Genomic DNA, 19,845 nt, shown 5'->3' with positions numbered 1-19,845 from the left:
TTGATGATTTACCTAAATGTGCTTTAGAAAAATGCAAAGTCCCTTCTTCACCCAGCATAGTGACTTCTGCATGGAGGTTGTTGGATCTGTCCTCCTGTGCAATGCTGAAGGGGAATAAAGAGAACCAAAGGAAGAGGTGAAAGAGAGGAAAAACAGAGACCTCTTCCCCTCCCCGCTAATTCATTCCTTTGCACAAGAGAGGTGGCTGCACTAGTCGGAAAGATGATGATGATAAAAGACCTCAAATCTTCAGCAGAAACCAGATCAGCATTCAAAGAAAGTTTAAAGAAATCTTTCAGCTCAGTGGCTACCTTGCTTAAGGCTAACCACACTCTTAACACAATAATAAGTCAATTCTCACTGAATAATTAAATAGAGAACCTTCATAAGTATTGACTTAATGTGACAGCCAGTCTATACTGACTCAGGGTTTGCTTATGTAAACACAATCTCTTGTTCAGCTTAGTTAGCAGTTCAATGAAATAGAACATTCCTTCAATTAAAATCAAATGATGTGTGCATTTAATTCTTTCCGTCTCTTCCTGGGTAATAATAGGTTTTGAACATAGGCGAGTGGATAAAAAAATCTTTCAAGTGCACTTATCTGTGATGAATCAAAATGGAGTGTCCTTAAAAATATGGGTGACTTTATTTCCTAATTCAAAGAAGAAGTGGACTTATCTTTGCAGCCGACCTATTGGCTATCTGACCTAATTTATTTCTCTCTCTAATCTAATGTACCCAAAATCCTTAGTCCTCTAAATAATAACTTATCTTAAGTTTATCATCAAAGACACAGCTATTCACTGCCTCTAGGTTTAGCTGTTTTTACAGGGTCTAGTTTTTTTGTGCTCCTCTTCTTTCCCCTCCCCCTCTTTGCTTTTGTTCATCATCAGCTTCCATTATGACAGGAAGGTTTTTATAAAGTGGCAGGTGTGTGTACATTTGTTACAAGATATTCCCTGGTACAGATTCCAGAGCTAAGGTTCAGTTGAGATTTGCACTTAAAGCATGACTAAGATTCCTCTGTGTCACACTCTGAAACCTTAATGACTGACTTTAGTCTCCAAATCTGGGCCAATAGCTCTTCGTGGGCCAAGTGAAATTTCCATATTACTTTTTTGAGTGACATGTTGATGAGGAAACATGTATAAATGCTCCTCTTGTGGATTTTTCCCCTGCTTCCCTCTCTTTTCCTTTGGACTCCTTTAGCTAACCAACCACAGTCCTCACAAACACCAAACTCTTCTGTGTTGCACACATGTTTTCACGGGCATGCATTCTTAACAACATCTCAGACATAAATCACTTCTGAACTTGAACAATTAAATGCAAAAAGAATCATTCTCCTTATTGGTCATACGTTTTGCCAGGGTCATCTGATGGAACTGCATCATCCATCTAGTGGCTTCTGTTTTCAATGGAAAACATATTTTTTCCCTACAAATTTCATTTTTGTGTAAGTTATCCACCCAGCTCTGTTCCTATCTGTGTAGGGACTTATACTCACCCTGTTACAGTGTTATCTGAGGGCCTTGCACTCTTTATCCTCAACTCACCTCTGTGAGGCAAGGCAGTACTGTTATCCCTGTTTTACAAAGGGGGAACTGAGGCATAGAGGGGCTAGGTGACTTATCCATGGTTACTTATCCAGTCTAAGTCCCGGGCTTGGGCCCTACCCAATCTGTCACCCTTCCTTTGACTCCCCACTTGTGCTCTGCGCACACACCCTGGTGGACCCAGGGTGCAAACTGAGCATCATGGACATGTGTCCTGGAGGACCTTGGAGAGGTTGCTCGAGGAGCAGGGTTGCCCGAGGAGCAGGCAGAATGAACATAAGGGAAGGGGATTGAGTGGCAATTTGAGGAGGCTATGCTGAAGGAACAGGCTAGTGAATGAGAGGGGCCGCTGCTGAGCTGGGGAAGGCAAGTGTCTGCATAGATACTGCATGGGAAGGTTTCCCCTGGCATGGCTTATTGGGCCCCAGGGCTCAGAGGGGGCAGTGTCTGAGGAGCCCATTAAATGCTGCTGCAGAATCCCAGGGCTCCCAACACTCTCGGCCTCCCGTGCAGTCCTGCTCTTCCCGCTACAGATCCCTCCTGAAATCTCAGCCCAGCCTACCAACTGCGAGTTTACTGTGTGCCCTGTTGGGTTTGTAAAGCTCTTGGTGAGCAGGGGCTTGTCTGTGTGAGGTGCACACTCCCGGGATGCTCTGACATAGCCAACCCTCCCCCTAACCAAACAAAGGCAGGGGGATGCGGCGCCAGAGGCCGAGCCGAGCGCGGAAGTTCTCTGGCAGCAATGAGGGTATTGGTCTTTCTAGCACTTTCGTCCTGCCCACCCGGTGGGTGGCTGAAAATCTTCTGCCTCGGGTTGCGCTCTTGAGAGTTTCATGGCGCATCGCAGCTACTCAGACAGGCGCTGAACTGCTGAGGGAGGGGCACGTCAGAGCTGGTGTGTGGACGCCTTTGTCTATTAAAGCCGTTTTGCCTCAGTCCTTGTAAAGGGCCCGTGAAAACGCATCTTGAATAATTTCCACATTGTGGATGTTTTCTGCGTGAAATACTCAAGTGCGTGATATGGTTCATGGGGCAGCGAATTCCTCAAACTGTTTCTGGTGCTATGTGGAGACCCTGCCAGGCGCTCAGGAAAGAGCACAGTTAGGGCCACTTGGGCACTTTGGCATCCATTCTCATGGAGTCATAGTGTTTAAGGCCTGAAGGGACAACCAGATTATCTAGTCTGACATCCTGTCTAGCACAGGCCACCCACCGCACCCCCATGCTAAACCCAACCACAGAAACGAGACCAAAGTGTTACAGCCCTCAGGAGTCCTTGCTGGCTAAGAAATGCTCTGGAAGAGACTTTTAATGCTGGTGTGTGGGTGTCTTGCTGGCACTGACAAACGGCATCTGAAATGCTTACATGAAATTAGAGAGCAATGTACAAGGGTAACTAGGCAATTATATGCATTAGCAGCGTGGCCCAATGGTTAGGGTCCTTGCCTAGTGTTCAGGAGATGTGCGTTCTATTCCTGGCTATACTGCTGTGTGGCTCTTGGTAAGATGATTCCCTTCCCTGTGCCTCTGTTTCCCCTCCTACCATTTGTCTGTCTTGTCTGTTTAGCTCTTTAGAGCAAGGACTGCCTCTCACTCTGGGTCTATACAACAATGAGCACAATGTGGCTGTGATCTCAGTTGTGGCCTAATCATAGGTTCGAAGAACGTTCATTCATATAAAAACCAGAATTGCCTCCAAACATGATGGGGCGGGGGGGCATTGTGTGACTTTGAGCAAGTCTCTGAGGCCCAGATTCTCATAGGTATGTAAGTGTAATCAATGGGATTTAGGTGCCTAAATACCTTTGAGGCTCTGGGCCTTAGTCTATCAGGTCTCAGTTCCCCATCTGTACAATAGGGAAAATAGCACTGCCCTGCCTCACGGGGTGCTGTGAGGATAAATATGTTACAAGATTGTGAGGGACCTTAGTTTTTAATAGGGGTAATTAAGAGCTTGGAGGTGCGGCAGGGTGGCCAATGGGAACAAGGATTTGGAAGTAGAAATTACCATATCCGAGCTGGAAGCCAAATTCAAACAACTTAATGGGACCAAAAGGTGCAGGGAGATAATCTTCATCCAAGAATCTTAAGGGAACTGTTTTATGAAATCGCAAGCCCAAGAGCAAAGATTTTTAATTAATCTGTAAACTCAGGGGTCGTACCCTGTGACTGGAGAATTGCTAACAAAGTACCTATATTTAAGAAAGGGGAAAAGAGTGAAAACTACAGACCTGTTAATTTGACCTCAATTGTATGCAAGATCTTAGAACAAATTTTGAAAGAGAGTAATTATAGACATAGAGGTAAATGGTAATTGGGATAAAGTACAACATGGTTTTGCTAAAGGTAGATCATGCCAGACCAACCTGATCTCTTTCTTTGAGAAGGTAATTGATTTTCTAGACAAAGGAAATGAAGTAGATAGAATCTACCTGGATTTCAGTAAAGTTTTTGATACAGTTCCACATTATGGTCAGCGATGGATTACCAACACATGATGGTTAGAAACCTGCCTCTAATTTCAAGCCTAAACTTGTTGAAGACCAGTTTATATTGATTTGTTCTTGTGCCAGAATTGGCCCTTATCTTAAATAACTCTTCCCCCTCCTTGGTATTTATCCCTCTGATGTATTTATAGAGAACAAGCGTATCTCCCCGCAGCCTTTGTTTCTTTAGATTAAACAAGCCTAGCTCCTTAAGTCTTCTCTCCTAAGGTAGATTCCCCATTCCTTTGATCATCCTGGTAGATGATCCCAGGTGTCTGGCTGATGGGTCTTGCCCACATGCTCTGGTTCTAATTGATCACCATATTTGGGGTCGGGAGGGAATTTTCTCCCAGGTCAGATTGGCAGTGGTTTGTTGTTCCCACCTTGTCTCTGATATCAGTAACCGCAGGCCAAGATTTTCCAAAGTGACCAGTGATTTTGGGTGTCCAGGTTCAGATGTCTTAAAGGGACCTGAGTGCTCCATACTTTGACATTCAAGCCCCTTCAAGCTGTCCCATGTTGGTCATAAGACAATGGAGGCACTCCAAATGACTAGTTACTTGGAAAATCTTGGCACTGCACCCTTCCCACCTCCCATGACTGGAACAGCTGCAGGTGACTTAGCTAACTTAATGTGGTCAAATTCAACAGCGCTCTGCCTGTTTTCCTTTAAAGGGCACAAGGAAACCTTAGCCAGGGAATCCCGGCCAAATTGAATTGTCCTGGCCTTTTCGTCCAGAAGGAAAACACATTTCCGAGATGAATTCATCAAAGGGGAAACAAGCCGGAGAATTTTAACTTTGAAATTCAGCATTTGGGTTGGGCTTGTTTGTTCTTTTGTTTTAATCCTTTTTTGTTCCTTTTTTTCTTGGATGGATTTCAGGAAAAAAACTTGACAGCCAAGATTTTTGGTGCACGCTCTCTCTCTCTCTCCCTCCTCCTCCTCCCTCTTTCATGGGATTTGACCTCAGCTGCCAGGGAAGCTGACTCCAAAGTAGATCTCAGATTTCTAGGCAAAGACTGCCCGGGCCCACCTGCTGCCTGGAGTTGTGAGCAGCAATTTGGCATGAGTTCCCCGCGTTGCTGCTAAAATGGACTTGGCTATGTCTCTATTCATCGAGGCACTTAAAGGCAGAAATCTGAGAAGCCATGGAACTATTCCAATAAGGTTTATTCCTGGCAGTTAGGATCTCATCCAATGACTGTGAACTCATTGTATATAATGGAAAGAGTGACATCTGGCTTGGATATTATGGAAAGATTACCAGCTGGCTTGTCATGTATTATGAAAAGAATAACATTTGCCTTAGAGGATTCTACAAGCCAGGAGCAGGGCCCCGGGGAGTGGGCTGACAAATTTCCATCACGCTCGGTGATGAACTTGCCACAGTTTTTTAAGGGAATTGACATAACTTTGTCTCTAATTCTGGGAGAGGGAGATGCTGTCATGAACTTTATCTCCTGAGGAAGGGCGGGGGTGAGGGTGGGGGAAAGAAGGAGCTCAAGTACCTTCTTAGCACAAGGATGTTTAGAAAGCATCAGAGTTTTTCTGCAGTGGGGCAAGTCCCCCCTTGCCTGCAGATTGGCAAGAGATTATGGGGGCTTTTAAGGCCAGATCTAACCTCGCTGGTGTCAGTGGAAAGGGTCCCATTAACTTCAGTGGGAGCTGGATCAGGTCCTTAGCCCAGGACTCCAGACTCCTAGGGTAGACTAGACTCTACGTTCTTAGTCTCCCTCCCTTCTCTCTGCCTTGTGCATGGGGAGGCATTGCTGCAGCCCCTAGAAACATACAACCTGCAGTGGGTATGAATGCCCTAGGAGGTGCATGCTCAGAAGTGGCCTCCTGTTCATGGGAACAGCACGCTTTCCAATGCATAGCGCAGTTGCACCAGCTGATGTGAAAAAGAAGTGTGGGGGGGGCACACCTACTTTGGAGCATCTCACACCCCTGGCTGCACTAACACGCTCCCTGCTGCTTGCATTCATGCAGTCTGATTCTAAGCTTGCTTGCACTGGGTCCACACCAATGCAGCACCACTTCAGTGGTGTCACTCCTGATTTACACCAGCACATCTGCAAGGAGGATCAGACCCCCAGGGAGCTCAGGGACAGGGACTATTCCCTGCATCGGTGGGCAATGGGGTTAGAGCTTCTCACACCACCCCTTTGCCCATCCGTTAGAGTCAGGACTCTGCAGCCCTCTGTCCCCTGCAGTCTAGCTGCAGCTTTGGCTGTCTCCTGCAGGGTGGTTCATGCCTTTGCAGCAGGGCAGGAATGTTTGGGATGGGCACCGAGGAAAGGGGTCAGGCAGAAGTAGAAGAGGCGCAGGCTGGACATCCATGGAGGTCAGCCTGGAGGTGGTAATAGCAACACCAAGGGCAATGGGTGCTAGAAGAGAGGTGGCAGATGTGGGAGCTAGGTCTCCCCTGCTCTGAATTCACATGGTCTGCGACTCATGTTGCATCATCAAAGATGGGCTCAAGCTGCCTGGATGCTGAATGGCCCAGAGCTGGGTGGCAACTGGGATTCAGGGATTTGGTCTGGCCCATTATGAAGCTAGGGGCCATTTGGGAAATCCAGATCTGGGTACAGATTTTGCACAACCCCCGTAGGGCTGGTTTGGATCTAGATTTCTCTTCCAGGATCATCTCTAATAATAATTCTTTGCCCTTCTCTAGTCCCTGCCCTCTCTGGATCTCTAGGCACCTTGCAAGCATGCTATCTGTGCTTTTGCATTGGTGCCCATCACCATAGTAGCTGAGCTCCACATTAATGAATTGACCCTCACAAATGCCCCCCATCCCACGCCAGGAGGGAGTAGTATCCCCATTTTGCAGATGGGCAGATTGAGGTGCAGAGAGGTGAAATGACTCGCCCAAGGTCACCCAGCAGATCAGTGGCATAGGGCAGGGAATAGAGCACAAGTCCTCTGAGTCACAGTCCCCCTGCTCTATTTATTAGACAGCACCCACTTAGCAGAGCGCACACTCCAGCTGTGAAATGTAAGTCCCAGATGGAAGCGGTGAGTGGCACCCAGCCTTCTCAGGTGCCAGCAGCAGTGGCTTCCTGAGCAGCACCGTATTCTTTCCTCACCCTTGCCGATGCTCTTTCTCTGGGGAAGGCAGGCAGGGCTCTTCACACCCAGAGCTGACAAAGCTCACAGCTGGTTGCATTCGATGTCTTTGACTCTGTGGGGTTGAGCAGATGCTCAGTAAGGTGGCTCAGCCACATCAGAATGATACAAACTGGTGTTCTCATTCCCCCCTGGGGTGCTGTATCCACAGGTTTCCATTCCATTGGTACTGGGCTTTGTTGCTTAACTTTCCCTTCAGCATCTATCCTGGCATCCCTTCTCCTTTCACGTGTCACTTCTCAGCAGGAGCTGTTTCTGTTTGCAGCCTGCTTGCTGTTGTATCTCCAGTTGTACCACTAGCAAGAGCAAACCTTTCCTCTTGTTTCTCCACAGATGCTGCCTTTTCAGATTGATCTGTACCAAAATATGTATTCAGTGAGGGATAGAAACCCCCATGCTTCATGGCATTCACCAACCTCTAATTAATGGGGGTCAGGAAGAAACTTCTTGTCGGGGGAAGATTATCCCACAGTTGCCTGTTGCAGGGTTTCTTGCCCGTGCCTCAGAAGCAGCTGGTCTTGGCCACTGAGAGAAATGGGGTACTGGGCTAGGTCGACCACAGTTCTAATCCAGTCTGGCAATCCCTGTGTTCTTTCTTGTGAGTTTCCCTCTTACTTTTTTGTGTGTTTGTGAACAGACCCTTGTTCAAGATTATTTGCAGAACAATTCTTGGTCTGTGGGTTGTTGGTGAGCAGCTCTTCATGACCATTCCGTATTCAAATACTGAGGGTATGTCCACACTGCAGCTGAAGGGGTAACTTCCACCTCGGGTAGATGCACACACACTAGCGTTGATCAAGCTAGTATGCTAAAAACAGCAGTGTGGCTGGAATGGTGCTAGGCAGCAGAAGCAGCAGCTGCCGCTCAAGTACAATCCCATCCAAGACCCTCAGTGTCTACTTGGGTGGTTAGTCCATGCCTCTGTCCACACCGTTAGTAGATGTGCATCCACCCAACCTGGAAATGACACCTGCAGCCGCAGCCATAGCCGGAGATAGTGTCGTGCGCCCCTAAGTCACATGGTGTTAACTCCATTCCCTGGTGGGAGGAGTGTCACCCTTACAATCAGATTTCCAGCATGAATGGCTGTGTTTGCAAATTCAGTTTGCTTTATCCTCATCTGGGGCGAACTGGCGTAATCAATGGAGCTATAGTGGTTTACATCAGGGGACGTTCTGTCCCTCCACATTTGCTTCCTATGAATATTCTCCTAAATTTGGCTGTGTCCTTGAAAATACCTTCCTGCTAGGAAATTTGCAGAAAGGGTGAAATCTTTGCAGAGGGGTGGCACAACTTTCCTTCCCCTTTTAGGGTGTGTCTTCACTGCAGAGTTAGCCCAGTTGATCTGCATGGCTGTCTGAACACGTGTGTTAGCTTCGCTCGGGTGTGAGTACCCATGCTGCGAAAAGCCATATCTGAGTTACTGTGACCTCACTGTTTCTGCACCCACCAATGGTTCTTTGAGCAGAGATAGTCTGATTCTTTCCCAGCCAATTGTCAATTGTGGGAGAACTTGTCTGTCTTACCGAGGGAATTATGGGAAAACATTACAGGACTATCAGCACTCGAGTGATTTAGCCTGCGTCCTCATTGCAAAGCCCAAGTGAAAGTGTAGCCTGGGTTCTATCCTGCACCCCCCAGCTGGGCCAGGTAGCCCGGGCTTGAAGCACCTCCAGACCTGGGTAAACGGTTTTTCGGTGTGGACGGGAGGGAGAGTTAGTCTAAAACACTGGTTAGAGCCCGGATTAGCTCCTCAGTGAAGACCCTGGAGGTTCTCAATCCTGCAAGGTTCTGAGCGCTCCAAAGCCACTCCAGTAAAGCACTTCAACACGTGCTTGACTTTAAACACGTGAGTTGACGTCATTGAGACTCTACAGGTGTGTAGGTGCTTTACTGGGTATGGGATGGAGTGCTCAGAGACTTGTAGGCTGGAGCCCAGGGCGCCTGTCACTGTGTTGATTCTGCCGCAGGCTGTGGAAAAGTGTCTTTGCCTTTGGGAGCATAATATCACAGACCAGGGAAATAAACAAGCAGGTTTACTGAAGCCTAATCCACTGCATTGTGAGGAGGAGTGGAGTGCTATCAGGGTAGCTTTGCCTTGGATTTACGAGTGGCACTAAAACAAAAGAGCTGAGCATGACAGGAAGGAGAGGTTTGTTTCCAGCAAGGAGTGGGAGCTGGCTCTGAACTGGGGGTGAGGTGGGGGGGGGGGCGGATGTATGCGTTGACGTCCTTCCCTCCTGAGGGCTGACAACATGTACAGTTCGCGTACTGAAGGGTGGGGGAGTTGGATCAGGGGCCAGGACGTTCCGATTTGCTTTTGTTCTCACATTTTCCACAAGAGAAGAGGGAATTAAAACCCACATCGGTGGCTCCTGAATGGAACACTCCCGCCACGCAAGCAGCAAGCACTCCTTTCTCTCCGAGTCTGTCCACACTGCAATCTGAAGTGTGATTGCTGCTTGGGTAGACATCCCTGCACTAGCTCTACGCACGGTAGCATGGCTTAAAACAGCAACGTAGGCGTAGCGGCGCAGGCCGCAGTGTGGGCTGCACAATCCCACCGGGAACACTGGGTACTTATTCGCATTGCAAAACCCCTGCCGCCACATCTCCACTGCTAGTTTTAGTTATGCTACTGTGGGTATGTCCACCCAAGCTGCAATCGCACCCCAGTTGCAGTGTAGACATACCCTCGGTTGGTGTCTCTGCTTGCAGCATGTCGGGAGGCGTTAGCCAGGAGGTGGAAGCCCGGGAATTGGTGGCTAAGGTGTAATAGAGAATCTCCTTTCCCTTTGCTGTTTCTCTCTCTCCCCTGCTGTCCTCTGTGCTGCCCATTCCCCCTTGGTCATTAAAGACAAATTTGTTATGCTGCTGGTTATTCAGAATACTTCTCTTGGGCAATCCCTTCAAACAGGAGAGAGGCACTCAGATCTTGTGGTGGCAAAGGCCATATAGGCACCTAGCTAGACAGAGGGCATAGGACAATTGAGTCTCAGAATACGGCAAAACTGAAATTTTGCATCCTGAACTCTTTACCATGCTTGCTGGCCCCCTGTAGGCCCTGGGAAGCAGAGAACAGCTGTAATACACTGCTCTTTGGGGACACGTCCCTACCCAAGTGGGCTGGAAGCAGGCTCCATGTATGGACCTGATAAAACCAGCTATTCAACAGCCGGGGAAGACACTCTGCACAGAGGTTATTCTCATGGGGCCAGTTATTCCCACATTAAGTCTCCTTTCCACTCCCGAGCAGCATAGAACAGGCCTTAGCGTCACTGAGAATCAGGACTGATCCATTTTTAAGTTCCTGCCTGAGCACTTGTGTCCTTTAGCGTCGCCTCGCCTGCTTAGGAGAATTGAAAACGCCAGGGGTGAGACATGCAGGAGGAAGTGATATCTGAGCTCATTAATTCTGGTGAGCTGTATCATACCTTGCTGTTTGTTTCCGGGCTGGTAATGAATCGAGGGAAACTATTGTTTTTACGCTGCCTAACTCCAGCAAGAGAATGTTGTATCCAGAGGAGGAGAAAGATTTCTTCATTGCCCTTTACCAGGGCTGCTCTGCAAATCCAGGAATCCCCTGGGACCTTTTAGCTTTAGCAACTCCAGAATTCATGATCCAACTGGATAGTAGTGCATATCGTTAACCCTAATGCTGAAGTCAGGGCTTCTCTACTCTCAGTACAGAATGTCTGTGGCAGGCACATTGGAAGCCACAAGAGGAGGGGTTCAGGATACCCAGTCCTGTAGTCTCCTGTGTTCTGCAGGTAGAGATGTTCATGAGTTTATGGGAGACGTGGCAAATTGGGCCCAGGTTATGTAATTACAGTAGCAAAAGCCCAGAGCTAGGCGCTGTACAGACAGAGTGAGAGACAATCTCTGCCCTGAAGATCTGACAGTCTAAATAGATGAGCAGTGAGAAGGAGGAAGATGAGTAACCCCATGTCACAGTGGGGAACTGAGGCACAGAGAGATTAAGGGTACGTCTGCCCTGCATCTGGCAGCCTGCCTCCCAGCCCGGGTAGACAGAACTGTGCTATGAATAGCTGTGTGTATATTGCTGCCCTGGTGGAGATTTGGCCAAGCCATCAGAGCTCAGAGTTAGGGATTCAGGTGGATCTGAGCTGGGGTGGCTAGCCCAAGCCTCCACTAGTGCCACAGCGTCCACACTGCTGTGTTTAGGGCACTAGCTCAGGCTAACCCTAGCACAACCCTGCCTAGCCAGGCTGGGAGGCACACTCCCAGTTGCAACGGAGACGTTCCCTAAGTGACTTACCCAGGGTCACACAGGGAGTCTGTGGCAGAGCCAGCAATTGAGCCCCCTTCTCTCAGGTCCAGTGTCTTAACCACAAGACGAGCTTTCTTCTCTGTCTAAAGTAGATGCAGCTCCACGGCAGGTCTCTGGGCCAGATTTATCAGTGGACTAAATGGTGGTGTCATCTGCATTATTATTATTACTGTTGTTATTATGTTATTATTTATTACTGTTAATTATTTATATTACCCTAGTGTCTAAAGGCCCCAATCCCATTAAGATTGGCACATCCCATTAACATAGCCCTGGAAAATGTAGTCTGTAGATAGGCAGTAAGTGAGTCAGCAAATGGGTGTAAGTGTAAGTGCTAATTCAGAGCAAAAATGAGTGTAACTTACACATAAGGGCTTAATAAGCAGCAGGAGAAGGGTATAAGATACAGCGCATGGGACGACTGTTTATCTTCCAGTTTCCTGGTGGCTGTTGCATGTTTCACTTCTAATCCTTTGGCATGTACAGCAGAGCCAGCCACACTTAGTTTTGGACACACATGGAATGCCAGACTGGCACAAGTTACACCACTTTCCCTCTGACCCTTGTTTTCCAACCACTTGCATCCTGCCCTCAATTGTTATTGCTACGTGCTCGTAAACAACTGCTGTGTTCCACCCAAGGAGCGGCCGCATTTCGGCAGGATCTGTCACTCGTTCTGTAGAGGGCTTTGATATCTGTTGTGGCGAAAAGCATTGTATAAATGGAGGGTATTACTGCAGATCCTTCCACTTCATTCAATCACGGCTTTGTTTGTTCCTCCATTTAATGTGATCAAAAACCTGTGGAACCAAATCATTCGTATTTAAAAAATAACACAATTTCCGCCCTTTATTTTGATCCATTTGGATGGCTGTAGGCAGGTAGTATTGGATAATTCAATCACTGGTTGTAGAGAGCTGACATTTAATTAACAAGGAAGCAAAAAGAAAAAAATGGGAAAGAGGCAAGAAAAAATCGCTCAGGGGAGACTCCCCTGTGAAAGCCAAGGTCTTCACTACACAGAGCAATATGATGTCAGGGGACCTGGCTACATTGACCCGGTTTGGCTGAGTCACAATTCAGTCCTCAATATGTTGCAAACCCTGATGAGGGAGATTCTGTTATTGTTTCTGAGTTCCACAATGTGGTGTTTTTTTCAGTGCATATGGGGCACCTATTCCAGGTATTATGGTGAGGCCGTATAATCTAGGTATTAGGGCACTGGACTGGGACTCAGGAGACTTAGGTTCTATTCCATGTTCTGCCTGTGACTGTGGGTCTGTCACGTAGACTGCTTCCTCTGCTGGTCTTGTCTGTTTAGACTGTAAGCTCTTCGGGGCAGGAACTGTCTCTCACTAGGTGTATGCACAGTGGGGCATGCAGGTCTACTGCAATATACATAATGATAAGGCACCATGGGTTCGATGGTTGGAACTGACTAAACTGAATCGAGAAGAGTATTCATTTAGAGATGCCAAAGCTGTTCTATGCTTGGATTTGTGGTTTTTTCTGTTGACTCATCTCTTGTTCAACTATTACTTCTGTTCCTGGGAGGAAACCCCATTTCTTTCTTGGCCAGCTTTCCCAACTGTAGAAAATTCCCTGCCCAGCGCTGCCAGTTCAATTTTAGATTGAAATGATACGATTTGCAAGGCAGCTTTGATGTAACTGAGAAGAAAATCCCGATTGGCGGCAGCAAGCCTTACAGCTGTAAGGCTGTAATGTAAGCAAACTCCTTAACTCCATATGGAGCTCCTGTTATCGGCCTTTCTGGAAATCTATCTATCTATCTATCTATCTATCTATCTATCTATCTATCTATCTATCCTCGTTCCTCTCACCTCCCTCTCTTCAGAGTCCCCTCTTCCTCCCTTTCTCTCCCTGTTTAGCCAGCCCCAAGAAAACCCCATCCTCCGAAGAAAGGAAGACACCAATTGAAATGGTGGCACTAACGTGTCATTTGCAGACCATCACTGTGTTCGCTCTGCTTGTTTGTGCCATCCTTCACCCCAGCCCTTGGTTCTGTCTTTGTAAGATCTACAGGGCAGGGACTGTCTCATTCTGTGTTTTTACAGCACCTCACGCAATGATCTCACTTGGGGTCCCTGGGTGCTACCATAACACACATAATAATAATAGCCATGCTCCCACGTGGCCATCATCACCTTGGTGTCCGAGAGCCTCCCATTACGTAACAAATATTCTGGTGGTTGTCTCTCCCCTGCCACCGAGAAGCAAGAGAAGACAACAAGGGGTGTGAGGGAAAACAGAGGCAAAGTGACTTCTCCAGCAGTCTGAGGCCGGGCCAGGAATAGAACTGAAGTTGCCTGGCTTTCAATCCACTGACTTAGCCACTAGCCCCAGCAAAGGCACGGAAGAAAGGGAAGAGGCTTTATTTGCATCTTTATGTGATGCTCAGAAGCAGGATGTTCTGGTCCGTTCCCCCACTGCCCCTAGTCCCTGATACCACTGTCATCCTTTCCCTTTCTTATGGCCTGTTTTTCACCTTCATTCTGCCTACCCTGTAGCTTAGAGCTACTGCCAGTGGTGCATTGGGGTGAGCATGAGAGCCTAGAGGGGAGCTAATATGGGGAAGCGGAGCCTCTGGTTTCTTATTCCCTTTGTAAACCTGCAACTTTGTATGTCAATGTCACTGGCAAATCACAAAAACAACCCAACCCCAGGCACTTCAACTGCACGCCAACCTCTAACATTTCAGGGGCCGATAAGATCCAGCAATGAAATTATACAATCCTGTAACGATGCTGGCAGCAACGTGGCCAAACAAGGATATGAAATTTACAGAGCACTCTGAATTTAGGCAGTACTTAAAGAATGAGCAATGTCCCAGCACACCAGCTACTGCTGGTAACTAGCTAAGCATATTAGGGCAGTATCTTGTATGCCATCCTTATAGTATTTACAGGGTAACTAGGAATCTGTGTGCAGTACATGGACACCAACATGAATGATGGCCCCAGCTCACCACTCCTTCCTCAGTGGAAGAACCCTGAGTAAGCAAGGACCAATGAGTATAGGGTTACTCACAGTACATGCAATGTAAATAATAATGCAACACGCATGGATACCAATGTAATTGTATAATGGTGTAGCTATGGCTTTGCTATTCCTAGTATTTCTAGTGTAGCTACTATGGCCCAGGGTAACATACACAGCCAGCCGTGTAACTGGGTGACTGTAGCAGCGTGGTGTAAACCAGCAAAGGGTGATTTAGATCCAGGTTTTATTGAATCCAAAGCGTCAAACACAAGAAAGGGTAGCCTTGTGATTTGGGCATCGGACAGGGATGTAGGAGATCTGAGTTCAGTTCTTGGTGCTTCTGAAAACTTCCTTGGGTGACCCTTAGTCTCTCTGCATCTCTGTGAAACAGGGGGACGGCACTGCCCTCGTTTGTCTAATTTGCTTCGGTCTGTAAGCTCTCCAGGGCAGAGACTTTCTCTCGCTCTATGGGGTCACAGCACCTGGCACAATGGGAGCCCTGTTTTGGCTGCAGCCATTAGTTGTGACTGCTGGGGCGGGGATGTTCCCAGAAGGAGCTATTGCTTCGGCCCATCCGTAATGCTAACACCTCTCGGTGTACGTGGACCCAGACACTAATGGCATGAAACTTGTGGCAACGTGAGAGCACAGCGATAGCTCTTGCAACGGGGAGAGTCGGCCCCACGCCTTGCAGCAGGGCTGCTCTCACCATCCCCTGAGTGGGTCAGAGAGGAGCTTGCAGGTCAGGCTGTTGAGAGAGGTTTGAAGCGAAGAGAGGGAGTTCTTCCTGCTGTTCTGGCTGGCGAGGCTCTGAAGCCCTCTGTTTCTGTCACCCCCCGGGGGGCTGAGGGATGGCAGGACCCAGCCACTCGGAACGAGCCGGACAGGCACATCAGCCTCGTCTGTGCTCAGAAGCCACATCTCTCTGAGATCAAGCAAGCACGAGCCATTTAGGCGGGGAGCGTTTGCACTCAGAGGAGCGGGAAGGGGCTCTGATGTGCCTGTCACCCAACCCCCTCAATGGTTGTCCAGCCCTTCAGGCTTTGAAAGCGTTAAGGCTTGATCCTGCGAGGTGCTGGGCACTCTCTGCTCCCTCTAGAGCCGGGGTGTGCTGATTGCACTCTGCACCTCACAGAATTAGTCCCTTAGTGCCTGTTCCCATCCTGGCTTAGGAACAAACTGTAAACAGCTCAGAAATCCGTACCCCATCAATTGTCAGGAAAAGCGTGCCAGGCTCTCGCTGACTTCAGTGGGCCTTAGGGCAGTGTGTCATCCATCCCTAGGAGCAGCAAGGAAGGGAGACCCCAAGGACAGCTGCCAAGTGAGCTGCAGAAAAAGTAGGCCATGAAGGACAGCTTTGATCTGTGTCTCTCCTTGCGAGCAAGGTTGCAAGAGGCCTGATGTGAATTCTCCTGGTTTTTGCTGTGTGCGCAGTGCATAGTACAGTGGCTGGGTGCCGGGCAGGAGAGAATGGGTCACTGATGTTTCATAGAATCTTTTCCCCAGACTTTCCTGCTCCAAACCAGCGTCTCTTACTGGCAGGGGAAGTGGTGGCCTTTGTGCCTGGGTTTCGCTGGGTTTGTGAGAGCCTGTTTAAAACAACGATGGGGAAACAAGGTGAAATATTTCCCTTTTGGTTTCCCAGTGTGGGTGTGTGTAAAAAGAAGGGCTTTGTCTCATTCTGTCCCCAGTGAGCTGCTGAGTAGCTGAGGGTTATAAATCCTCCTGCTTCAGGGCACAAACCAGCCACTAACTGATGAGGATCGGGAAGAATCTTCCCCTGTGCGCAGATTATTCCTTAATTGTCCACTGGGGTTTCTCGCTGCTTCCTCTGAAACAGCTGATGCTGGCCACTGTCAGAGCCAGGTCTGATCTGCTATGGCAATTGTTATGTTCCTATGAGAAGCCATATGAAATTTGCATGGGTCTGCTTGGGTTAGGCACTCTGATTTTCTCTCCATATGTGTATAGCCATATCATTTCCTCACTGTAAATCCAGCCTTACAAAAGCCCAATGGAAATGTACTAGCCCAGGCTTTGAATCTACTCACCCAACCTTTGGCATGATCCTGAAAAACAACACTCCCCACCCCCCAAACAACCCAACCCCTATAAATAGCTCATTCGCCCATCAGGAAATCTTACTCCCTGTGAGGAGTGGAATTTTGTAAGGTTGCGGTGATCAGCATGGCCGTAATCAGCAAAGAGATCTGGGAACCTGCTTGTTCTTGAGGGGCAGGCCTGGGACCTCAGCCCACCCTGTCCCCTTTGTGGTTTCTGTGTATTCTGATTCTTGCTTCTGAGGGCTTGTGTTTTTAGTGCAAAGTTAACTTGAGTTCTACTCAAGTGTTGGCCCTAACCAGAGTCCCATCCATGCACAGAAACCTCTCACTTGAGTCTGCTGGTGCTTTTCACACAAGTTGGCCCATCTAAGGGGGTGGGAGGGCAATTGATCCTCAGAGCATCCTCATGTTCTGGGTGTGAGCTATGTTCAAAACCTACCCTGGTCTACTCTACAAAGTTAGGTTGATGTAAGTCACCATGTGTCAATGTATTTGTGCGTGTTTGCACTCAAATCTGTCTCCCAATCACATAAATGCCCTGTTACGGTGATGCAGTAACACCATCTCCCTGAACGGTGTTGAGCCATGGTTGATATACATCGGTAGATGCTGCATGAGTGTGATCGATGACAGAATGAGATCATATACATGAAAATATTGCTGGCAGATCCTAGCCATTATTCTCCTGTAGCTCTCTTCTCTAATACTTTCTCTTCACTTCTTTTTCTCTCTGCTTTAAAACCACTGAATTTACTAGTTCTGAGGGAGAAAAAAAAAAACAGACAAACCAACCAAACCCTGTTCTCTCTCTTGTGTTTTGTAACCAGGTCGAGACTGGCAGATTTTCACACAAATTGTCAAGTCTCTTTCCAGTCACTTACCAGCTGCCCCGGGGATAATTACCAGGCGTGTCTGGGCGCCTACGCAGGGATGATAGGTGAGTCTGTCTTGTTCATCATGCAGAGCACAGTGGAGTTGCCTTTCTCAATCAGTGTCTGGGTTTGGGGGGGACTGGTTTATGGATCGTGGCTTGGGGGACTTGACACTTTAGAGACAGAATAACTTAGTGCTGGGGCGTATTGGAGGGGTGGTAGTGGATGCAGATGTTGGAAGTTTAGCAAGGCTGCTGCAGCCAGCAAGAACAACCACTTGTATCTGCAGGAGCCTTCCACTTTGCTCACAAGAGCAAAGGCGCCAAACCCATTTGTGCATTGGCTGCGGGGTGGGGTTATGGAGATGCTGTGGTCCAGTGGATAGGGCCCAGGTTGGAGAGCTGGGCTCTATTCCTTGCTCTACCTGCTGCGTGACCTTGGGTAAGTCTCAAGTTTCCCCGTGTTAAAGGGGGACAGTGATTCTGGCCTTGCTATGTACAGCAAGCTCTGTTGCTAAAGGAGGATGTATTATTACTGGAGACAAATCTGGTTCTAGAGGCGCAACTGGGAGAAAACAACTGAAGGTGGCAGAGGTGTTTGCCATGCTCAGCCCATGCCGACTGGCCTTTCCCCAGAGGGGTGCTCCCTCGGTCTTTGGCAGTAGGTTAGATCCTAGGGTGCAGGTTGCAGGAGAGAGAGCTGTGAGTTTCAGGGATAGCAAATCCGGCCATCTTGTCACTCCAACTCAGTTTCGCTCTTCAGTCCAGGGTTTCGCTTTGCTCGGCTTCGCTCTGACCCGGAGCGCATCTCCTGCCCCACAATTAATGCGCAGTGTCACAGGGGCCGCAGAGGGCAACCGGGAAGTGTTGTTATGATCCTGACACCAGGACTCAAAGGCATCCTGACACCAGGAACGGAGAGGGGATGATGGGTGGGCCCGGTCCCCGCGTGAAGCTGTCAGGGCAGCTCTGCTCATTGGGCCTGAAGAGAGACCCAGGGGCAGGTTCAGCAGGCAAGCAGCATGTCTGAGTCAGACGAGATTCCCACAGAGAGAAGGAAGGAGCAGGGGACCAGGCCAGCTCAGAGGGACCAAGAGCCATGTGTCTGCTTAGACAGGACAATACCAGGGGCTAGTTATGGGACACGGAGCCTTTCGCCCACGACCAAATTGTTACCCTCCCTTCATCTCCCACTGAGTTACCTGCTTCCCCTTTTGTCCTGTGGATCCGACCCTGAGCTGGTTCCTGAGTGAGCAGCTAGAGGGAGAGTCCCTAGTAGTGGGGGTCTCTCAGAGCCATTTGGGTTGGGGAGAGCTGGGGGCCAGAATGGGCCATCTTCAGTTCCCTTTAGATCTGCCTGGATCATGGGGATTCCACTGGGCATGGAAGACGAGAGCCAAGCTGGTGCAAAGCCCACCCTGCTGTGAGGGGAGGCTGTCGGGGCAGGAGGGAGCGCAGAGCTGTTTCTCTCCGTCAGACTTTGCTCTACTGGCCCCTGATTCCCTTTCCGTTTCCTTCCTCCTGAGCAGGGTTTGATATGACGCCCAACTACATTGACTCGAGCATCTCCAGCATCACGGTGTCACCCTGGTGCTCCTGCAGAGGGAGCGGCAACATGGAGGAGGAGTGTGAGAAGTTCCTGAGAGACTTCACGGAAAATCCATGTCTCCGTAAGGCACCGCTCTTCACTCTTTGTTTGTCTGAAAGGGCTTTGGCCTTGCCCAGGGAGCAGGGCAGGAGCTCTGGCTGTGGGGGAGCTCCCAGCTATTCCAGTCCCAGCCTCTCCCAGCAGGAGAAGCTGTGGGAAGCAGTCTAAGAGTACCGGTGCAAAGGACTCCAAGGAGTGCCGTATGCTATGCTGCAGAAGCACTCATTTTTGTGTTGGTGGGAGCTCACAGCATCAGTATTGCAAGCTTCTTTCAGCAGTCGTGCTGCAGGTGTCTGTAACCTCCTAGCTATTCTGGCCTCTCCACGAGACCTTGTCAGAGCTCCTGCTCCATGTCTCTGAACAGGAAGGAGATGTAGGACATTCCTTCTGGCTTGGGCTTGCTTTCTGTGGAGTTTTGGGAAACGTTACAACCTTCCAGATTGCTATTGACAAGGTCCCTTTGATGAAGGAGGCTCTGGTGTGCTGAGCTCCGGGAGCGTCATTCTCTCCGTTACTTATTATAATGGTATCCATTTAATCAGTTGTTATTCAATTTAATCGTCTGAAAATGTTACCGTCAAGCTCTCTCGCCTTAGTGCTAACAACATTCCCATTCCTGCTTAATGGCCAAGCTAATTTCATCTGTTTTGGGGATAACAACAGGGTGCAAGCAGGCCTGGATTATTCTGCCATTGCAATTTAGCCCTGCCCTGCAGGATTATCCTAGCACACTCATGAAACAGAAGGCACTGTTACCAAGCACGCTTTCACACCAGGAGGCACTGTAGAAAAGG

At 48.7% G+C, this 19,845-nt stretch overlaps 1 protein-coding gene across 2 annotated transcripts in view; it reads left to right on the top strand.

Moving 5' to 3' along the window:
* The window catches only part of GFRA2 (GDNF family receptor alpha 2), a 95,628-nt gene that overhangs the window by 60,486 nt on the left and 15,297 nt on the right, over window positions 1–19,845 (top strand). For both annotated transcript variants that reach the window (XM_043536460.1, XM_037886505.2), the window contains 2 exons: window positions 17,360–17,469; window positions 18,933–19,073. In XM_043536460.1, the coding sequence (XP_043392395.1) occupies window positions 17,360–17,469; window positions 18,933–19,073 (251 nt within the window). The remainder of the gene's footprint in view (window positions 1–17,359; window positions 17,470–18,932; window positions 19,074–19,845) is intronic.

The sequence above is a fragment of the Chelonia mydas genome, chromosome 26 (assembly GCF_015237465.2).
Source record: "Chelonia mydas isolate rCheMyd1 chromosome 26, rCheMyd1.pri.v2, whole genome shotgun sequence".
NCBI lineage: Eukaryota > Metazoa > Chordata > Testudines > Cheloniidae > Chelonia > Chelonia mydas.
This window is presented reverse-complemented; position numbering and strand designations above follow the sequence as displayed.